The 17,877-nt window shown below is 34.6% G+C and overlaps 1 protein-coding gene and 1 long non-coding RNA gene across 2 annotated transcripts; one reads left to right on the top strand and one right to left on the bottom strand.

Moving 5' to 3' along the window:
- Positions 1-1,183: 1,183 nt before the first annotated feature.
- On the bottom strand, positions 1,184-2,323 carry LOC132092254 (uncharacterized). The gene is made up of 3 exons (XR_009422202.1): positions 2,089-2,323; positions 1,838-1,910; positions 1,184-1,773 (listed from the first exon to the last, which is right to left on the bottom strand). It is a non-coding gene; the product is annotated as an uncharacterized LOC132092254 (long non-coding RNA).
- Positions 2,324-6,903: 4,580 nt separating this feature from the next.
- LOC132092251 (peroxisomal biogenesis factor 3-like) lies at positions 6,904-13,349 on the top strand. The gene is made up of 12 exons (XM_059498414.1): positions 6,904-7,155; positions 7,538-7,669; positions 7,774-7,855; positions 9,239-9,282; positions 9,967-10,088; positions 10,177-10,243; positions 11,151-11,205; positions 11,342-11,492; positions 11,780-11,850; positions 12,030-12,152; positions 12,333-12,429; positions 12,524-13,349. The coding sequence occupies exons 1-12, from the start codon at positions 7,083-7,085 to the stop codon at positions 12,605-12,607; spliced, it is 1,101 nt and encodes a 366-aa protein (XP_059354397.1). The 5' UTR covers positions 6,904-7,082; the 3' UTR covers positions 12,608-13,349.
- Positions 13,350-17,877: the final 4,528 nt, after the last annotated feature.

The raw sequence follows: 17,877 nt of genomic DNA, 5'->3' as shown, positions 1-17,877 counted from the left end.
GAGATAAAGCCTCAAGTGTCATTTTGGCAGTGTGCCTCAAATTCGTCGCTGTGGTATGCAAAAACGGTTTTGTCTATCGACACAAAATCCATAACATGTTGCCAGCACAGTCTGAAGATCATTTGATTCAAATTTGGTGAAAATCGGACCTACGGTTGATGAGGAGTTCGAAAAAGTAGGTTTTCAACATAAATCAAATCAATACAAACTATAGCAGCATATAAATATTTAATTAACATTTGTATGTATGGAAGCAACAAAGAAAGTAGTATTTTGAGTATTTTTCCAAGTTAGTATTGAAAAAAAAAAAAAAAACCTGGCAAACCTAAGGAAAGACCTTCAAAACTTGACATAAACTTGATTGTGATTATTTACTCGCCCTCATGTCATACCAAACCTGTGTGACTTTCCATCTTCCAGGGAACACAAAAGGAAAGTAAACAAAGCATGACTACTTTTATACAGTTTTATGGTACTTTTATAATCTTTTTTTCTATTATAAAGATTGTCAGCCTCCATTTTCATTCACTTTAATTATCTAAAAAAAAGGGGGATATATGTTTTTGAAAAACTCTTTATGAGAAAACAAGAAAATCCCGCACACTATCAACTTGCAAAACAATAAAAAAATATTTTAATAGCAACGTTTCGATCAGATGATCTTCATCAGAGGGGGCGATATTGAATTGCTCTTACAGAGATGCGAATTGTTCTGGATTTTTACCCTTCAGACTTTATCACCTATGGGTATGAATGATGAAGCATTATTTAATGTGATGTTATGAAATATGATTATTACATATAGGATATCATTAATAATATTATTTTATATTTATCTATATATATATATATATAGTTTTTTTTTTTTTTTTTGCATTTACGATGTATGTAATTGTGGAGTTAACAATGTGGTGTGGTGTTAATGATTATTCAATTACTAATCTTGATTGGATATTGATGATTCTTCACTGTGATTTGTCATGTTGTTTTAAATACAATGGAGTTTGAATACAATGTTGATGCCTGACGAAGATCATGCGATCGAAACGTTGCTATTTAATTTTTTTTTTTGTTTTGCAAGTTGATAGTGTGCGGGATTTTATTGTTTTCTCATATTTTGACTATATCAGTCTTTTTTCCTACGCACCTATCTATGACCTACATGTGCGATGCTAATTGATCATTGAAAAACTCTTTATAAAATTCACCTTTTGTGTCCCATTAAAGAAAAAAAACAAGTAGAGTTAGAAAATAATGATACAAATTCATTTTTAATGATCCCTTTAAAGTTTCTGGCTATGGAGTAGTGAAAACTCTAAATCCTGGGTCTGTCCTGCATCTGCTACTGAGCCCAAGACTGAGATCATTGAGAGTTCAGAAACAGTTCTCTGGGTTGTATAAGGACACAGAGAGAGCAAGAGCTGGAGAAGAACCTGTGCTTTAATGCAGAACAGGCCCAGTCTTTTGCTTCTACACGCTTTTAACAGACAACAGTGTCCAGCCACAGAGAAGAGGAGGCTTACAAGCAATGTGATCCAGATAATGAGCAAACGTGGTTCCTCAAATAGTAGATTAAATCAGTGATCTCAAAGAGATGGCAAAATCAAAAATCACAAAGTCTTATAAATGTCTGAATGTTCAAATATTTTCCATTTCAGCTCAAAAGGAGTTTCAAAGTTTCTCTTCCCTGATTTTGTGATCCTGGTTATACCTGAATGACTACAGCGTCATCTGGTGGACTGATCAAATCTTTCCTCACTTTAGGTTTGGGAGCTAACAAAAGGGAGAAAAAAACATTAATGGGCATTAATATGCATTCATTAACAAATTCCCTTACCATTTGAGTTTTCCTGTTTAAAAAAAGTCTTTAGTATTTCAACAGCCTCTTCTGCTCTATAGCCAGCGATGCACTGTAATAAGCAAATAAGCATGTGCTTCAGTAAAAATATGCAATGTGGTTTGGACCACAATTTAGGGAATGTGGATGTTTCTACAAGAAAAATATTCTAGCCACATAGAACTGTTCAGAATGTCTCTGAGCTGGAATTTAAACTGAACTGGATAGGAATTGGAGGGAAATTCTTTTACCTTAAATGAAGTTCCAGTGTGTGGTAAATGATCTGATGAGACGTCCAGGATGGATCCACAGCCTCCAAACCGCTCATTGTTTACCCATATACAACAAGAGGTATGTCTGTCTAAATGTTAAGGTGTCCTTTTAGCGCTGAGATTATTTTAATTCTACCAGACAATAAAACCTGGGGAAAACACAATAACGCTTTAAAAATGTACTATTCCCAAGAAAAACTGTGCTGTGATTGACACAAATATCTACAATACTGTAAAAATGTTTGGTGTCTGTCAAGTATTAAGAAATTAATATCTTTATTCAGCGATGCATCAAACTGATCAAAAGTGACAGTAAAGACTTTATAATGCTACAGAATATTTCTATTTAAAATAAATGCTGTTTTTTTACTTTCTATTCATTTAAAAAAATTCTGAAAAAAAATAAAATTATATATATATATATATATGTGTGTGTGTGTGTGTGTGTGTATATATAACAATATTAGGCAGCACAACTGTATTTACATTGATCCTTATAATAATAAATGTTTCTTGAGCATCAAATCAGCATATTAGCATGATTTCTGAAGGATCATGTGACACTGAAGACTGGAGTAATGGCGGCTAAAAATTCAACCCTAACCCTAAATTGTGAAATTCAATGGTAAAATTCAATTTGAAATGATAAAAATAAAATATACTTAAAATGAAAACATAAAAAATTGGGGAACATTTTTAAATTGTAATATTTTCAAATATATTCAGCCTTTGTGGATTTTAAAGGCTTTTTAAAAACCATTAATGGTACTGTATGTGTAAACTTTTCTAAACACGGTGAACCACATTTTGGCATCAAGGATATGAAGCAGGCGCAGAGCAGCTGTCTGAAACAGCACCAATCAAGCACTTGACCCAGTGCCACTATTTCTGCATGCCGAGTAGCCTTGAGCAAAGCAGGCACAGACGTGAGCTTGTTTCATCTATTCCAAAGTTTCTCTGTGTTCTACTAGGAAAAACCATTCATCAAGGTCTTAGCATAACAGAACCTGTAATATATAGGTCAATGGCAAATAAGGATGTCTGAGATTATTAAAACGAGAAATTATTTTTAAAACTAGTTCACAATGCATCACCAGTTCCTAGAAATTCACATTACGCAACCATTAAAGTAAACCACAGATATTTTCCTCTCATCTTGACTGTACACACCATAATCATAATTTGATTATGAATCACTTACAAGAAAAAAACTTTTATTTTTGACGATCTCTAAACAGTTACTCCACCCTTCACATTTTGACTTTAAGCCTCACAAAAATACCAAAATTAATTTACATTCAGAAACTGAAAGCATGTCCATCATAAAAGAGGTATATTCACATTACAGTCTGCAAGAACCATATTGTTTATGTATTTCTGAATAACTGAAACAGCATATAACTGTTAAATAACTAATACATTTTGAATACATATACTGAAGCATAGGGTTATAGTCAATTACATTATAATAAGTATTGATGTTGACTTCTACTAAATTGCACTAACAACAATAAATGTGTAGCCAAGTGGAATAATCATTACAGAATGACATCTGACATAAATTGGTCGTGGGTCCTTTAAGAGATGGTGTTGCGACGCTCACTTTACGGCATTGACTCGTGCAGTGTGTGCATTGCGCTAGTTTGAGTGAAGAGAGAGCAGAGATTGCACGCTAGAGCTCCCGGTTTTGATCAAATACACACCTAGTTAAGGTTTGATGAGATCGTCTTTCAAGGACGTTTGAGAGTTTGTGCGCGCTGGATCTGGGTTAATCACGCGTGAGACACGTGCAAAGACTGGCCTCTACCGTATTTCATTTCCGAAATTGTGCTAACTGTTATAAAAGTACTTTGTTAGCCGAATGCATCTCATTCTATGCATTGTATTTAATTTGATTTGACTTAACTTTGTTAACCAATTGCCTTCCAAACCAAATTAGTACATCAAGAAACCCAAAGACTTTATCATTTAAATTGTATTATTTTTGTTTATAAATATTTGCTCCTTCCGACCGCTGTCCTTCATAGAGGCAGCAGCCAGAATAAAGCCCCAAAAAGTAATTTTTGTTTCCTGTGTTGTTTCATTTAACCACTGGTTACAAATGTAATAATTATATATTATAATTACTTAAATTATCAATATTTAGGCACATTGTGAAGCTAATTTCATTTTTAGTTTTATTGACCTCATTTCTTCCTTTTCCAATAATCTCATTGTTGTAAACCATCAGACAGCCAACTGGAACCTCACCGTTCTCAAGGGCCTCAAGAGCCTGTAAAAGTAATGTTTATTTACATTTTTCTCAAAACCACACAAAATACATTTACCATGTAGGCACACACCATACTCATTTACCATAACAACCAAAATATCACTAACGGTAGTTATTATTAAAAATAATAAAGAAAACTGAGATATGAATCGTCATAAATAAATGCATAATCGGACTTTCGACTCTTTCGAAGGCAATGCCATGTTATTTTATAGAGGTTTCACAGTAAAAATAATAATGCAGCAATGCATTAACGTAAGTTAACTATAAATATCAGAGAAGTTTACCATGTCAAACGCCTTTGACATCCATGTTTGTATTTCACTATCTAACGGCTCCAGAAATTCACTCTTCGCGGGTTCAACACTGTTTGCAGTGTTGGGGAGTAACTAGTTACATGTAACGGCGTTACGTAATTTAATTACAAAATTATTGTAACTGTAATTAGTTACAGTTACTAAGAAAAAAATGAGTAATTAAATTACAGTTACTTATGAAATTTTTTACGATTACAAAGGGGATTACATTTGAATATTTACACACATCCACATACAGATTTAACTGATTTCTTTCCCAAATTGCACTGACTATTCTGAGACATACGCCCTAATAATTTCCGGGATGCGGAAATACAGTCTGGTTCGTAGAATCCAGTCATAAAAACGAAATGCCTAACGCGGACGGATTATGCCACATTTTGGATGACTAAATCAAAAGTAGGTCAGTACACTTGAATCAAAACATGACATTGACTAGTGTCTGTGAATATAAAGCCCCAAAAATGCAATATATGACTCCTGCACGTTCTGCGTGTCTGTGGAAATCAGGCGCGGACTGGACACCGGGAGAACCAGGACAATTCCCGGAGTCCTGGCAGCCGATTTTGCCCCACTATTTAATATCATTATTGTATAATTGCCTGCCGAATGTACTAAAGCGATCATTTGCGAATCCGCCATTTGATAATTAAATCTCTAATAAGTCATGAAGTGTTAGTCATGACTCGCGCGCCTCCGCCAAACGGGTTGGATCAGACTCAGAGTAATCAATGCGAGAGAGAGAGAGAGAGAGAGAGAGAGAGAGAGGAAGAGAGAGAGAGAGAGAGAGGGGAAGAGAGAGAGAGAGAGAATAGAGTGAATTGCTGGAGCAGAGAAGCAGAACAACTGTTCAGGGTTTCAGGTCAGTTTCATCTGTAAAGATACTTTTTTGTCTTTGTTTTTTTATTTATTTAAATCAAGCAGCAGCACGTTGCTCATCAGTCATCACTCAAAATACTATATAAAGGACATCATTATTATCTGTTGTAATGTTACAGTAGTAATTTAGCTGAAAAAAAATCAGATTTTTTTTTTATAGGTTTAGGGGGAGCTACGACAGACAACAACACAACCCTTACGAAAATTAACATTTTAATATTTAACTATAAATCCAGAGAAAATGGTTAGCCTACTATTGTTTAACTGTGATAACCAAAAATGTAAAATTATTTTACAAATGTATTTATTTAAAAATAAATACAAATCCATTTGCAAAAAAAACAAAAAAAAAAAACAAGGTTATTTTACTTTTATATAGGCTAATAAAAGCATGGTAATTTTTTGTAAGGGAAAACATGACTCGTGTACAGTATTAGGATTTTTCTATAAAGATATTGTAGTATTGTAGAGTATTGTATTGTAAAGTATAGTTTTGTTCAATCTTGAGTATTTAAGTCATGAGAGAGATGGATAACAGGGCAAAATAAAGAGACTGAAGAGAAAAATGGAAGTGAAGGTGCAGTTCAGGAGAGAACTTTTAATTATTTTGCATGTCCCCAAATTAAAGATTTAAACCTTTTTTATGTCAGGTCCATACAAAAAAATAGTTTTGTCCATGAATTTGTTTGTATGAGTTTGAATTTTCCAGTCTGAATTTTTTTCCCAGTCCGCCCCTCTTGTAAATTAATGGCAAAGACATGGTTTCATTTTCTACACATAGGCCTACTGAAGCTCGCAGTGTTTTCAACCTCTGCCATCTCAATATAGGAGTACACGAGCACATAAACATAATTTCTAGAACTGCTTTGTGTCACTTCATGTGCATTTTACTTATTTTGAGAAAACTATCATCATATACAAAGAAACAGCAGTTTAAAAAAAACACCAATGTTTCAGGAGTTTATTACACAGAATACGTCACATGCTTATTAGATAACTGTATTTGAGTTGATGTATATGCTTTTATTTATTATTCTTTAATTTTCACAAATTTAGAAAAGTAATCAAAAAGTACTCAAAAGTAATTAGTTACATTACTTTAATAAAGTAATTGAAAAAGTTACACTACTATTACATTTTAAACAGGGTAACTTGTAATCTGTAACCTATTACATTTCCAAAGTAACCTTCCCAACACTGACTGTTTGTTTGCATCTCCATCAGTATCCTCAACAAATCTATAACCGTATAAGTTCAATAAAGCAGCACAAATCCGAAAATAGTAGCGTTTTGCTTACATACACACGTGTTTTACGGAGGACCGTTCAGGGCGGTGAAACGACCGCATGATCGATCGATCGATCGACGCTCTCTGTTATCTGTAGATCGCCTGTTAGCTGCTAACGGTTGCCATGTAGCATTGTGCTAGCTAGTGAGTTACGAGTAAAACACGTTTTGCATCTACTTTTGCCGTTTTTTTTAAGCTACTAAAGTCTGTTTTTAGAATGTTGAGTTCTACATGGAATTTCATTAAACGCCATAAGAGGAAATTCATCTTCGCTGGGGTTTTTGTTGGAGGTAACGTACAACTTGACCACCTGCATGCGTATAGTTTAGAGATTGTTAGCTACGTGTGACTGTGCATTAACTCTTTCTTGTTTTAATAGCTGAATAAAAATGCATGTAGTTATAATGTGTTAATATGCTATAATATATAGTTTAGCATGTTTTTACAGTGTTGCCAAGCATTAGATCTTATTTCCACATCCACCTAATCAATCTCAGTTCACCTGTCACCTAGTTTTTCTACTGGCACAGTCATAGAAAGTTGGTATGGACCTTACCCTGATACTTTAAGCCAGCATACATATTTTATATAATTGAATATATCTGACATATTGCATGCCAGTTTCTTAAGATGTATATTATATTGTAATGTTTTCTCAAACTTCATGCCCAGGAGTCTATCTGCTTGGTAAATATGCACAAAGAAAAATTCAGGAGATGCAGGAGCGAGAGGCAGCTGAGTACATTGCCCAAGCTCGGAGACAGTTTCATTTTGAAAGCAACCAGAGGACATGTAACATGACAGGTAAAAAATAAACAGAATGATATGATCAAGTAATAAATGTTTTGAAAGTGATGTTAGTTCTGCCTAGTGTATGTAGTTGTCTTTTTTTATTATTTTTTTTGTAGTGTTATCAATGCTCCCTACTCTCAGAGAGACAATCGTACATCACCTGAACTCAGAGAGCCTCACCGCTTTGCTGAAAACTAAGTGAGTCAGTCGTGTAAATTATAGATGATTTCTACATTACAAATAGGGCTGCATGATAAATTGCATGTGGTATTTAATGAGCATCTTGTCAGTAAAGCCTGTTCTGTAATCAGCTGTAAATCTCCATCACCTGCGTGTTTTTACATGGAGCAGAATTAACTTCACAGATTCGTTGTTCTCTGACAAGCTGAGCTTGACAGTGAGCTCTATGTAGTAAAAGGGATCGTATGATGCGATTTTTCAATTTTTCCTTTCTCTTTGGAGTCACAAGTTCTTGGTGCATGAAAAAGATCTGTCAAGTTGCAAAGACTAAAGTCTCAAATCCAAAGAGATATTCTTATCAAAGTCAAGACTCTGCCACGCCTCCCTAAAATGGCTCATTCAAACACGCCCCCACATGTGTAAGTCACTATGTGGAAATATTTGCGTAATGGCGCCCAAATGTTCACGCAAAGAAAGAAGGCTTGGTTTCAGTAACCACAGCTAGTGTTGAAGCAGTCATGTCAGGGAGATGCTGTGTGTATCTAGGTCAAAGCAAAAGCACTTTATTTGGCCTTCCGAAAAATAGATGCATTTAGGAATCTTTAAGATTACTTACAACAGAACAGAAACGCATTTTATGGACGACTGTTTCGTGAACATAGGAGAGGAGGTAATTCTGACTTTTTGCTGCAACAATCTGGCACTTCTGAATCAGCTACTGGAAGTATGTTTTGTTATTAGTTGAACGTTCAAAAGCGGAATTTTGCACATTACGGGTGTGTGTGTGTGTGTGTGTTTGTGAGAAAGAAAGAGAGACAGTCACACAGTGGTGTCGGCTGTTTTAACCGTCAGTGGCTTGTGTACTGCAAACACATATAAGCTTCATCACTGTCTCTGTCACTTGACTCCCCTTTCGGGCTTAAACTGATGGTAAAACTAAGGACATTATTAACTGTTTTTACATTTATTTTGAAAGATGAAGCTCGCCGTTATGGAAAAGCTCAATACATTTCCTACGAGTGCTTGCAGTGTTCGGCCAATCACAATGCACTGGGTCGGTTGGCCGATTGGTCACTTTGTAGAAAACAACTTGTTTGAGAGAGACGGGGCATAGAGGACCTACGATAATGTACAGTCTTTGAAAAATAATGTGTTTTTTGGACATTAAAGCATGTTAACACATTCTGTTGCACCAAATACACAAAATAATGATCTTTAAAAAAGCATCATATAACCCCTTTAATGCTGCTCCATGTGAAAGTGCGCAAGTGATGTAGATTTACTGCTGATTAAGCTTTACTGACAAGATGTGCATTAATTATTGTATGCGATTTATCAAACAGACCTAATTACAAAATAAATAAACTTAACTGACATAAGTGATCATGTCTTCCTACACAGGCCAGCTAATAAACTTGAAATCTGGGAGGATCTAAAGATTATTAGTGAGTTGAAGAATTTTATTTTTGGTAATATTATGGATGCATTGCATTAAGGCAACATGAAATCAAATTTTACTTACTGGGGTGTTTACTTTCTTAATGCAGATTCCTAGTGTTATTGTGAACTTTAAATCAGTTCTTAAGAATAAATGGTTTGTCTTTGCAAGCTGTAACAATCTTTTTTTTACAAGAATTAATATTATTCGGAAGGGATGTAAGGGCAGATAGTAAAGGCTTTAACATAAAAAAATATATAATAACATTATTACAAAATATGTATATTTCTAATAAATGCTGTTCTTTTGAACTCTCTATTAATCAAAGAATCCTGAAAAAACTAATCATAGTTTCCACAAACATATTAAGCAGCATAAATGTTTTCAGATTTGATAATAAAACATTATTCGTTGACACTGACGAAGGCAGCAAGCTGCTTTTATATCATCTGCTTCTATATCTCCTGCAATAAAAAAAAAGAGGATTTTATGGAGTGCAGACCTTGAGTAACGTTTGATATAAGAGAGAGAATCGAACCTGCAAACTTTGGGTTATAAGTCCTAGTCTCTAACCATTAGGCATATATATGTCAGATTATGTAAGTAAAATGGGTTACAAACAGAAATTCAAGTTGACTTTAATCAAACTCTCATCTATTCCTCGTCTCATATAATGATTTCTTCTCTCTAGGTTTTACCCGAAGCATTGTGGCGGTTTACAGCACTTGTATGCTGGTGGTGTTACTCAGAGTTCAGCTCAACATAATTGGTGGCTACTTGTACCTGGACAACTCTGTGACAAAGAATGGAATGGTATTTCAGGACTTGGTGCAAAGCATCTTGATTTTACCATGTTACAGCATTTAAATGTTACTTCATTTCTCTTATACTGCTACTTTAGACCCCCTTGGCCCCTCCTGATGTTCAACAACAATATCTGTCAAGTATCCAGCACCTTCTTGGAGAAGGTGAGGACAATGTCAAATCTGTATAAGAGTATTTAATCTTCATTAGAGTTTAATCCTCGGTTTAAGAGATTATTTTATGAAGGAAAAATAATGACATGTCTTTTAAACAAAAAAGCGTGTTGAATTGCACCAACTGAAAAAATAATGCACTGCATTAACAGTTCTTGCATTTTTTTTTATGTTGTATTTTCAGGGCTTGCATTTTAGGGGATGAAATTTAACATAGTTGATTATTTAAGCTGTGAATATTTCAATTCAAAACATTTTACACAATTCATATTCACCTTCCAGAATTCACCTCCGAAATATTGAATCAGTTTAAAAATACGATGTATAATATTATTTCACTTTATTTGCTTCCACAAATTCAGTGGTTCAAATTCGGCAGAAATTTCAGCATTGTAGATCCAGAAACTGCAGGTATAGCAATAGAGGACTGATGCACGATCTCCATCTGCTGTTAGTCACTCACCAGAAGGTGGTGCAAGCAGGTGTTGATGAAGACCAAAGAAACGGGTCAAGCAAGTCATCATTCATACCCAAAAACTGATTTGCAGAAATGGAGCAAGCGGTATGAAGAAGATATGATTATCAGGGCAAGTATGTTTATGTGGAAAAGCTGATTTAAGACAAAGAAGCTGTGTTAACATTTAATTCAACACCTTCACTGTTACTCGTTTCACAGTGTTCTATATCATAACGAATATTATACATCATATTTTTAAACAGATTGAATATTTGGGAAGTAAACTCAGCAAGGTGAAAATTAATTATTGAATTTTTTATTGAAATATTCACAGCTTAAATAAACGACTATGCTGTATTTCAGCCCCTGAAAATGCAAGCCCTGAAAATACAATGCATTTCCCCTATAGATGATACTGATCTTCAGTTTTTGTCTTTTCAGGGCTCATTGAACTGATAACAGTGGTGAAGAAAGCTGTCCAGGAAGTTCTTGGACCGTACGTTGAGTGACTGATTAGATGATGAATGAATTTTAATCTACTCATCCCATTCTCGTGGCTTTATTTGCCATTGCAGCTATTGTGTTGTGTCAGTCTTCCTGTATATTTAGCAGGAAAGTCCATGTCTCCTCAGGGTGCCTCTGAAGCAGAGTTTGACCCTACAAGAGTTGGAGGAACAGTTAACTCAGATCAGACTGTTAGTGGAGGAGGGCTGTGCTTCCTCTAAACACAAAAGTCTTTCTTGGTACATGATGCCTGATGAAGAGGACACACTAGCCTCGCAGGTAGAGATATATCATTTATTCGTTTTTTATTTCTGAATAAGATTTATTTATGTATAGCTTCAATAATATGCATACACGTATACTTATATAATATAAATTATACATATATAATATTTTGATTCAATTTGTTTTTTTTTTTAGCAAGGACACATTAAATTGATTAAAAGTGACAGTAAAGACATGTAAAATGTTGCAATGGATTATATCTATAATCTGTAATCGAATATATGTTGTTAATAACTTTCTATACATCTAGAAACCTGAAAAAAAAATGTAATATTTTTTAGGCTTGTGGTCTCACAGAGAATGATGTCACAACAATCAAGCTGCTGAATGAAACCAGAGATATACTTGAAAGGTGAGGGGAAATCAAGGCACCTATGTAAACCTAGTTCTTTTTTAAAGGAAATCCATAACTATATGAGCTTTTGTATGAAAAACACAATTCTGGATTCAGAGAGCATTTAAAAAAAAAAGATGACTAAATTGGTTGAAATCAGTAGTTTAGATATATAATAATTACAGCTTTTTTTTCAGTCCAGACTTCACTACTGTACTCTGTACTTGCTTGAGCCGAGGCTTTATCCGATTCCTAGATAACATGTCAGAGTTTTTCCGACCCCCACAGGGGGACTCCAACCCTTCCAGCACACCTGACCGGTCAGTGTACACAAATACATTTTTTTCAGGAAGGTTCGTACAGTGACCCCAAAAAGTATTCGGACAATTAAGCAACATTTAAACCATTTTATCTCTTTTCTAAGGTCATTATATTTCGAGTTTGCGAACAATATTGGTGATGTACAAATAATTCCTGTTTTTTACGTGCTTTTCTTCCAGACTATCACATGTAAGCCTCCCACTAGCCAAAATCATTCCCATCATCAACGGACAGATACATTCAATATGCAGTGAAATACCCAGTCATTTTGTCCAAGTGAGAACATTCATATGCATCGACTCGTTTTGACTTTCATGTGGTATAAAAGCTGCTCCCACAGACCAATATTGGCTTTCTTTCTTGTCTTTAGGATCTCTTATTGGTAGACCAGGTGAAAGAGTTTGCCGCCAACGTGTACGAAACGTTCAGCACGCCTCAGGAACTTCAAAATTAAGCACAGGACTGAGCAAGATTGTGAAAACTTGTGAAAGCGGAATTCCTTACAAATCTACTTTAAAGAAACTCTCATGCTGTACAACACAGAATTGTTCTCCTTGCACACCCTAAAATCAACCCAGGGGAAACAACCTCGCTGCTGTTCTGAGAGAAGAGTGTGTAATGGAGTTCAGACCCTCTGTTAGCAGGCATTCTGTATGAGCTGCTTCCTCATGACCTGCTAGCTGTCATGTTTGTAAACCTTTTCCCAGCCAGGCATGCTAACGTTTTTACATGCTATTATAAACTCTACTACATTCTATTTATTTTTTTAATCCCTGTAGCATAACATAACTTGTCACGCCATGGCTAGCATAGAAGATAATACATACATAATGATTCTCCATGCATTCACATCTGCAGAGTTGACTTTAAAGGGTGAATTATAGACATTTTATATATGATATCTCTGAATCTGATGTTTCTGGATGCTCTCCAAGACCAAAACACAGACATGCTCACCCCTGCAACGGTAACAATGCATGATGATTGCACTGCTACTGATATAAATAATACATATTGGGAGTATTTTAATATTTACTTGGTTCTACTAATTAAGGAGAATTATTGGACTTGTTTTTGTTTTACAAACTCTACAGGTTGTAGTATGCTTCTCCTTTTGTAAAATGACCCATGAATGTTAATAAATACTGTGAGTAATAATATTATTAATTAAAATTATGCATTATTTGACTAGAAAACTCTGTTTGTTGTTTTGGCTTTTTAAAATGAAGCATTATTGAACCAACTGGCTGCTTTCTTGCAATAAAAGAAATATGGAGGACAATTATTTTGCCAAGAGGGTCTGGCTGCAGACATTTGGGCGAGTGGAGCTCCACTCAAGAGCGGAAATACGTCACCTCCAATAGCGACGCCCGGCGACGCCGCCGCCATGTTGGTCCGGGCAACACTTTCCGTAGAATTCTTTTACTATGTATGGAATTACGTCACCTTCATGGGGGCGAGTGGAGCTCCATTCAACAGCGAAAATACGTCAACTCCACCAAACTTTCGTTTTGTATTATTACTTGTTATATACATGTATAAAGGGTGCTTTGCAAGTTATGTCACCTCTTTGTACGTAATGTTAATATGTTCTGTACTTTTACCTAGTAGAAATAATAAAAAATAATAATATACTAATCTTTTACGGTTTATGACACGACAGCTTTTTTTTTATTTCCCACCAGCAATTTGCACTACAGACATCCAGAATCCATATTTTAGGGCTTCTGCCTTTTGTTCATGTTTGTTTTACCAATGTACAACTGCCAATGTAACATTCCATAGATTTTAGAAAGTTAACCTTATGTTTGTGATATTTAGCAGTGAAAAAATAATGAAATATTAAATAATTAAAATAATACCTCAACCAGAATTTTGTGTGTTGAATTTTGTATTTTAATCAAAATAACAACATATACAAAATAGCCACAGTAAAATAATGAAGAATAACTTCCACAATTTAGAAGTTTTAATGGTTTTTGAGTAATAATAATAATAAACATCTTACACTACACTGAAAACACATGAACTGCAAGTGACCATAATTGTTACAGTAAAAACAATGTGTACGCGCGCACGCATGCACACTTTACTCTTCAAGACCTCCATCGTCTGTGAAGCAATCCCAGCTACAGTAGCCAGGGTGGTCATTTGAGGAGTAAAACCCTAAAAGCACTCCCTGTTGTCCATTTTTCTGGTGACCAGCCCCACAGTATTTGTGAAGCTGGCTGCACTGTAGGTGACTGCACCTAGAGATGATGTACGGCTTTCTGTACTTTAGATAGTGATAGTGTCTCTTTAAATATCTTCACTGCACCTGTTCAGTATCATTTTCATGTTTCAGTCAAAAGTTTCATGTTAGGGAAATGGAAGAGAGTGAGATTACTTAGCCTAATTGTTATAGCCACAAAAACAAGAGGGTCAACCACACTTACTGAAGTCACCATCAAGCCAGTTGAGTGTGGCTCTTGTTAAATATGCTCCTGACTGACAGTGTTGTTAAATCTCTGGCAATTAACAATTACGTCAGATGGGTCAAGTTTAATTACAATACTGACATTTCATTATCATTAATGTTAAAGCAATTTACTTGTTGCTGAAGGTGCCTGGGCCACCACAGTTGTGCTTTGTTGTTCTGATGCATCTGATTGCTGGGCTGGGGACACAAAAAAGACATGAGCACAGCAAAACTGGAACAAAACTATGTCTGTGTACTGACGTTATGTTAATTCAACACAGAAAAGTACTGCATCATTCACTTATGACAGTCCCAAAGCAGACAAGGTTATGGTGCTCAGAAGTTCCAATCTCTATTTGTGGAGGTGTTATGAGGATGGATAACACTTGATATACATTTGATCTGAAACAAAAAAAGTCAAACAATAGAATAACAGAACAACAAAATAGAAAAAATAAATATGTACATGTTAATGTCACATGTAAAAAGACTTTGACTTCTAGGGTGGCAACATATATTTAAAATGTAAAGAGTGCTGCATCTTCTATGCCAATCCTATCCCTGGAAGTGAATGAAAAATTAAATATGAAAACAACCACCTCATATGACCTTTTTAACATTATATAACAAATGCTAAAGGCATACACATACAAAACGATCGTGTCCTGTCATTATTCACGACGTTATTTTACCACAAGCCACCAAAAACTAAGTTACACCTATGCTATCCATCATGTACCAAAGGTAAAAATTTAAAGAGCAAACAATTAACAAATAAGTTTATCAGAAATGTATTAACGAAACTGTACTTCCCCAGTCAACTGAAAAGAAAGTATGTTCTTCAAGAATTTAGTGAAGAAGAGGCAAAGAAAATAAGGAAGTGTTATTTTACTTATCCAGTTCTTCCTAAAGCCAAAGAAGTAACATTTAAAATTCTAAATGACATTTATCCATCTAATAACTTCCTACAAGAAAGATTTGATTGGGAGAACAATTCATGCAGGTTCTGTGAGAAAGATATTGAAACTGTAGATCATATGTTTTTCCAATGTGAATCTGTACAGACTTTTTGGCTGGAATTTCAAAACTGGCTTCATTCCAAACAGATATCAATACACCCTTTGACTGTGATCTCAATTAAGGTTGGAGTATTGTTGAAGAAAAAGATCCTAGACTTTTTGATAAATAACTTAATTACTTTGTGCAAATACTAGATTCATAGATGTAAGTTTTTAAAGGTTAACCCTCACTTCAGCGGATGGAAGAATGAACTAAAGATATTTGCAAAGTCTCTTCATTACAGGATGGACAGGAACGCCCAGAAACTCTTGTATGTTTTGAACTTGTTTTTGTTGTTAGAATAAGACCCTCATCTTTCTTTTTCTTTCTCTTATTTAATCTGTTTTATCTTATGGTGTGATTATTGTTATTTGTTTTTTTCCATCTTTTTTTCTTTCTATTTGGCTGTATCAACACTAATAATATGTGTTCAGTTGTTGAAATGTGACGTAAAGGTTTGTAATTGAACTTGATAACTTAATAAAAAAAACATTGCACAGACACATTGATCTATATGATTTATAGATCAGTGGCCAGACATCAACATTGCTCGCGATATAAATCTATAAATCCATAGTGTTTATAAATCCTTTTGTGAGTAATTTCACGTAAGCTCTGTGCGTTTTTCTTACACTGCACGTTACAACAGCGTCAGTTCACCATTTTAGCGATGCAGAGATAAAATTACCTGAGTTTAAGTTTGAAGTACTCCCGGCGACGCCATCTTGATGTTTTCAAGTGGAGGTGACGTATTTCCGGTTTGAGAGTGGAGCTCCACTCGCCCATGGTCTGCAGCCAGAGCTCCTCTTCCTTGAAATAAAATTCTCCCAGGTTACTCTAGAGGGCAGCACATATCTACAATCAAGCTCATAGGAACTAAACAACTAGGTCACAACTTTCTACAGAAATAAAATCGGGAAGAAATTAAGTAATATCTGACAGAATAGATTCCTGAACATGTGGGAAGCATATGACAAATGCTATTGCACAAAACACAACCCTATTGACCAAATACTTTCTTTTCACCCCCAAAAAACCTTTCTCCTTTGTGGATAAGACTATATGTCACCTTTTAATGTACTGGAAAGAAATTAATTAATACATTAAGAATGAATAGCTATTTGTTCAAATCGCGACATTGCATAATCTTATGATTTGTCAGTTTAGTTTGTGATTATATTTGTATAATTTTCAGAATTTTATGGTCACAAAATAGTGAATGTCTTTATTTTTTATGCCAAGGCTTTATTTGATAAAAAAGTAAACAGCAATATTGTGAAATATTATTACAATTTAAAAGTTTTCCATTTGAATATATTTTAATATGTATTTGTGTGAATTTTCAGCAATCATTACTCCAGTCTTCAGCATCACATGATCCTTCAGAAATCATTGTAATCTCTAAGTACATTCTGATCTGGTGCTCAAAAATGTTATTATTATCATAAAATATACATATACAGATACATTTTTTTCAGGATTCTTTAATGAAAAAAGAACATGTATTCGAAATAGAAATTCTAAAAAAGTCTAATTGTCACCTTTAATCAATTTAATGCATAATTTTTTAATAAAAATATTATTTAATAAAAAAAACGTAATGAAACCAAATTTCTGATCAGTAATGGTACTGTGTGCATTTTGTTCCATTTGTAATTTAATACTAATTTAATTAATTAATTAGTAATATATGACATTTTTATTCAATCAAGCAAAATTCAGCCAAATTAAGACCTTTAGAGTCATCTAGATTTTAGGGATATGGTAGAATCTGAGGTGATAAAGAAATAGTTCACCCAAAAATGAAAATTCTGTCATCATTTACTCACCCTTATGTTGTTCTGAACATGTATGATTAATTATAGAATTTCATTTTTGGGTGAACTATCTCTTTTCATGCAGAGTTGACTGTCACTAAGTGTACAGTAAATTGTTTTGGATAAGAAAGCATCTGCAGGATACAGTCAGGTTCTGAGGTCAGCAAGTCTTGTACCAGACACAGTGCTAAGCACAAGCCTATGGAGTAAACAAGTAAATTACATCAGTTTGAGACATCGTTCGGGCAGCTATGTGGGTCAGTTTGTGGCTAATACCACAGCAGATACCTACACACCAGCAGGGTGTACAGGAAAATGAGTTAAGAAATTCAGTGATTCAAAGTTTATAAAAACATGACGTCAAATAATTATGAAGTAGATTAGACAGCT

This window comes from Carassius carassius, chromosome 18 (assembly GCF_963082965.1).
Source record: "Carassius carassius chromosome 18, fCarCar2.1, whole genome shotgun sequence".
Taxonomy (NCBI): Eukaryota; Metazoa; Chordata; class Actinopteri; order Cypriniformes; family Cyprinidae; genus Carassius; species Carassius carassius.
Note: the sequence above shows the minus strand (reverse complement) of the source record. Positions and strands in the feature narration are given on the sequence as shown.

Coding starts and splice junctions, on each gene's coding strand:
- LOC132092251 (XM_059498414.1), top strand. CDS start 7,083: ATGTTGAGTTCTACATGGAATTTCATTAAACGCCATAAGAGGAAATTC. Junction 7,856..9,238: donor ACCGCTTTGCTGAAAACTAA/GTGAGTCAGTCG, acceptor CTTCCTACACAG/GCCAGCTAATAAACTTGAAA. Junction 12,153..12,332: donor CCTTCCAGCACACCTGACCG/GTCAGTGTACAC, acceptor CTTTTCTTCCAG/ACTATCACATGTAAGCCTCC.